The sequence below is a fragment of the Colobus angolensis genome, unplaced genomic scaffold, assembly GCF_000951035.1.
Source record: "Colobus angolensis palliatus isolate OR3802 unplaced genomic scaffold, Cang.pa_1.0 Scaffold59, whole genome shotgun sequence".
NCBI lineage: Eukaryota > Metazoa > Chordata > Mammalia > Primates > Cercopithecidae > Colobus > Colobus angolensis.
In genome coordinates, this window is record NW_012119487.1 from 10,611,577 (window position 1) to 10,615,487 (window position 3,911).

A 3,911-nucleotide genomic window follows, 5' to 3' on the forward strand; every position below is an offset into this window, starting at 1 on the left:
AGCCCCTCCCGGCCGCGGCCGCCGACCCCGGCCCCCGGCCCGGCTCTATGGACAGGAGCTCCCTGCTGCAGCTCATCCAGGAGCAGGTGCGTCGCGGGGTGGTCTGGGGAGCTGGCACCGCCCCCAATGCGGCCCTCCTGCCGCTGAGCTGAGCTTGTGCAGGACCGAGAGCCCCGCTCGGCACCCACCCCATCCCTGCACGACCTTGGCCCCTGTGTCTGGGACCCCAGGAGAGGGCTGACTGGACCAGGGCTCCTGGCTGGAGAAGGGAGAGTCGGGGGAAGGGAGGGAGGGAGGGAGACTGGGCAGCTGGCTGGTCTTGGACCTTGGCCCTCCCCTTCCAGGATGGGCAGGGTGGAAGACGGGGTAACAGCTGAGGAGCTGGAGGACTGGGACCCAGGCACCAGTGCCCTGCCAGCTCCTGGGATCAAGCAGGGTCCCAGGGAACAGGCAGGCACGGGGCCCCTGTCCCAAAAGTGCTGGGAGCCTGAGCCTGATGCTCCCAGCCAGCCTGGCCCAGCCCTTTGGTTCAGGGGTCGGGCCCACACTCAGGCCTTGGCTGGCGGCTCCTCACTGCAGCAGCTGGACCCCGAGAACACAGGCTTCATCGGTGCGGAGACCTTTGCTGGCCTGGTGCACAGCCATGAGCTGCCCCTGGACCCGGCCAAGCTGGACATGCTGGTGGCCCTGGCTCAGAGCAACGAGCAGGGCCAGGTCTGCTACCAGGAGCTGGTGGACCTGGTCAGTGCCACGGTGGGCAGGCGGCAGGGGCACGGTGTCCTGGCCAGAGGAGGTGGGAAGGCGACTCCTCACTGCAGGGGGGTTTGTGGATGCGGGAAGCTGGGCGAGCCTCCCAGGCAGGGGTGCCATGGGGAGGTCCGTGGCCCACACTCAGGCCCCTGTCCCCAGATCAGCAGCAAGCGCTCCAGCAGCTTCAAGCGGGCCATTGCTAATGGACAGCGGGCACTGCCCCGGGACGGGCTGCTGGATGAGCCGGGCCTAGGTGTCTACAAGCGGTTTGTGCGTTACGTGGCCTATGAGATCCTGCCCTGTGAGGTGGACCGCCGCTGGTACTTCTACCGTCACCGCAGCTGCCCACCCCCCGTGTTCATGGCCTCGGTCACCCTTGCCCAGGTGGGCCCCCCAGCCGCTGCCCTGGGAGCCTCTTGCGCTCCTGGCCTTGACCAGCCTAACACTCGTGTCCCCAGATCATCGTGTTCCTGTGCTACGGGGCCCGCCTCAACAAGTGGGTGCTGCAGACCTACCACCCCGAGTACATGAAGAGCCCCCTCGTGTACCACCCTGGGCACCGCGCCCGCGCCTGGCGCTTCCTCACCTACATGTTCATGCACGTTGGGTGAGTAGCGCTGCTGCCCCGTGAGCCCCCCTCCCTGCACTGCTATTACATCAGAAAGACTAAGCCCCAGGGCAGGTGCAGCAACTTGAGACGAGGGCTGGGGGGGGTGGGGCCGGATGGCTGACTCCACCCCTTGTGTCTGTTTGCTCCCGTGTGGCCAGGCTGGAGCAGCTGGGGTTCAACGCTCTCCTGCAGCTGATGATCGGGGTGCCCCTGGAGATGGTGCACGGCCTGCTCCGCATCAGCCTGCTCTACCTGGCAGGCGTGCTGGCAGGTGAGGCAGGCGCGCACCCCCACCCCCTGCCCTGGCCGGCTGCACCCTCACCCGCCGCTTGCTCACACAGGCTCCCTAACCGTCTCCATCACCGACATGCGGGCCCCGGTGGTGGGAGGCTCCGGCGGGGTCTACGCCCTGTGCTCGGCACACCTGGCCAACGTCGTCATGGTAACGGGCCTGCCCGGTGGGGGGTGCAGGGAGGGGCCCCTGGTGAGCCTCACCACTTCTCATCTGCACACCCCCATAGAACTGGGCTGGGATGAGATGCCCCTACAAGTTGCTGAGGATGGTGCTGGCCTTGGTGTGCAGTGAGTAGGGGGCTGGGGGGAGGGCCGGGGGGCCTCTCAGCCTGCAGCCAGGGCACCTCCCACCTGCCGCATCCCTCTGCAGTGAGCTCCGAGGTGGGCCGGGCCGTGTGGCTGCGCTTCTCCCCGCCGCTGCCCGCCTCGGGCCCGCAGCCCAGCTTCATGGCGCACCTGGCGGGCGCGGTGGTGGGGGTGAGCATGGGCCTGACCATCCTGCGTAGCTACGAGGAGCGCCTGCGGGACCAGTGTGGCTGGTGGGTGGTGCTGCTGGCCTACGGCACCTTCCTGCTCTTCGCCGTCTTCTGGAACGTCTTCGCCTACGACCTGCTGGGCGCCCACATCCCCCCACCGCCCTGACCGGCTACCTGAGGCTGCATAGGCCAGGGCTCGGCATGTGGTGGCCGCCCACCAGGGGCCTTCACGTCTGCCCTTTGTGAACGGACATCTCAGGGCTGCTGTGCCCCTTGGGTGTGGGTGGCCTCAGAGGAGACCCTGTCCCACCACACCCCTACCCCCAGGACTTGCAGTCTGAGCCTTTTTGGATAATTAATAAATATTTTACACAGCACCAGGGGGCTGTCCCGGGCTTTGGAGACTTGTCAGGACCCCCACAGCTGCTGAACAGACCATGAAGGCCCTCCCCACCACTAGGGCCTGGACTTCCCTCCCTGTGCACCTCTGCACCTGGGGTCAGGTGTGGGAGTTGTTTCCGGGCCACGGCTGCTGTGTCTATGGGAGTTGGAGGCCCCCGGGAGGGCTGGGGGCCGGGTGTGCGGTCAGGCCGGGTGTGTCATCAGGCGTGAGTCTGGGAAGTGTTTATTGAACTCCCATAGTGGTGGCCTCCTCTTCAGCCTCCCTGCCATCCAGTGAGACCCGGGGGCCTAAGCTTGTGTGGCAGGTGAGCAGGCCTGGACTATAGCCACGTTCACTCGGCCTGGGTCCCATGCTTCTTGGCTGGCCTAGTGTCCTCATGGGTGGCCAGGCTGGGGCCAAGGTTGGGCAGCAGATCTGGGCACAGCCTCTGCCCCACGGCCCTGGTCCACGGTGCTGTCTCCACTAGGTGGGGAGCACACAGACTCAGGCCCAGGGGCACGGGCCACCCCAACCTGCCCACACACAGTTCATTCACCTTGGCTCAGAGCTGTGGCCCGCTCTTGAACCTGGCCCAGGTACAGCAGGTAGTACCTGAGGGTGTACTGTGGGGCCGGCAGGCCGGGCACTGTGACCGCTGCCTCATCTGACATGAAGGCCTCCATCTCGAGCTCCAGCCACCAGGACTGCTGTGAGCAGTGAGGAGAAGCAGCCAGACACCCCATCAGGACAAGCTCTGGCTCCGACTCCTGGTCCTAGAGACACACAAGGGCCCAGACTGTCTGCTTCACAGACAAGGACGCCTGTGTACCCAAGTCGTGCCTGCCCAACTCACCTGAGGCTGTGGCTGTGGTGGGTCCACACCACAGAGGGCAGACAGCTCGGTGACCGCGGCCGCACGTCTGGCAGGAGGCAGAAGGTGGTGGTCGAACAGTGCACAACCAGCTCAGGGGGATGGTGGTCACCAGCTGGTGCAGACGTGGCCGCCGGAAGCGGCCCCTCTGTGGGAAGCCAGGTCAGGGTGCCTGGGGTGGTGGACCCACAGGGAGGCCCCGCCCCCACGAAGACCCGCTCTGGAGGCCCCGCCCCGCCGATGCCACGCCCCGATGAAGACCCGCCCTACGGAGGCCCCGCCCTCGAGGCGGGCCGCCCCTCACCGCCAGCTTCCAGGCCAGCAGCCGCTCCAGCTCCCTGTCACATGCTTCTCCGCTCTGCCCCGATGGCCGCTGGCAACTCCTCCCGATACCTGGGGAAGGGCGGTGAGGGGAGGTCCGGCCACAGGGGACGCTCGCCCCACCGATCCCTTTATCCCTTTCCACTCTACCAACGGTCGAGGTCTTCCAGCCGCACTCGGGGGTCCGCGCGCACCCGTAGGACCTCT

General features: G+C 66.9%; 2 protein-coding genes across 4 annotated transcripts in view; one reads left to right on the plus strand and one right to left on the minus strand.

The window, feature by feature from the left end:
- Positions 1-2: 2 nt before the first annotated feature.
- Positions 3-2,503, plus strand: RHBDL1 (rhomboid, veinlet-like 1 (Drosophila)). Of its 3 annotated transcripts, XM_011962446.1 has the most exons (8): positions 3-86; positions 580-741; positions 910-1,134; positions 1,209-1,357; positions 1,519-1,631; positions 1,702-1,802; positions 1,882-1,942; positions 2,025-2,503. In XM_011962446.1, exons 1-8 carry the CDS (start codon positions 48-50, stop codon positions 2,294-2,296), a joined length of 1,122 nt encoding a protein of 373 aa, XP_011817836.1. In that variant the 5' UTR covers positions 3-47; the 3' UTR covers positions 2,297-2,503. The 3 variants fall into 3 exon arrangements, with proteins under 3 accessions (XP_011817836.1, XP_011817837.1, XP_011817835.1); XM_011962447.1 differs by lacking the exon at positions 910-1,134; XM_011962445.1 differs by having other exon boundaries at positions 55-741.
- Positions 2,504-2,864: 361 nt separating this feature from the next.
- LOC105526479 overlaps positions 2,865-3,911 on the minus strand; it is a 2,108-nt gene continuing 1,061 nt past the window's right edge. The window contains 9 exon segments of the mRNA XM_011962481.1: positions 2,865-2,995; positions 3,069-3,219; positions 3,366-3,427; positions 3,430-3,489; positions 3,492-3,531; positions 3,688-3,722; positions 3,725-3,745; positions 3,748-3,776; positions 3,855-3,907. Coding sequence (XP_011817871.1) covers positions 2,865-2,995; positions 3,069-3,219; positions 3,366-3,427; positions 3,430-3,489; positions 3,492-3,531; positions 3,688-3,722; positions 3,725-3,745; positions 3,748-3,776; positions 3,855-3,907 — 582 coding nt within the window.

Coding starts and splice junctions, on each gene's coding strand:
- RHBDL1 (XM_011962445.1), top strand. CDS start 346: ATGGGCAGGGTGGAAGACGGGGTAACAGCTGAGGAGCTGGAGGACTGG. Junction 1,803..1,881: donor ACCTGGCCAACGTCGTCATG/GTAACGGGCCTG, acceptor ACACCCCCATAG/AACTGGGCTGGGATGAGATG. Junction 1,943..2,024: donor GGTGCTGGCCTTGGTGTGCA/GTGAGTAGGGGG, acceptor ATCCCTCTGCAG/TGAGCTCCGAGGTGGGCCGG.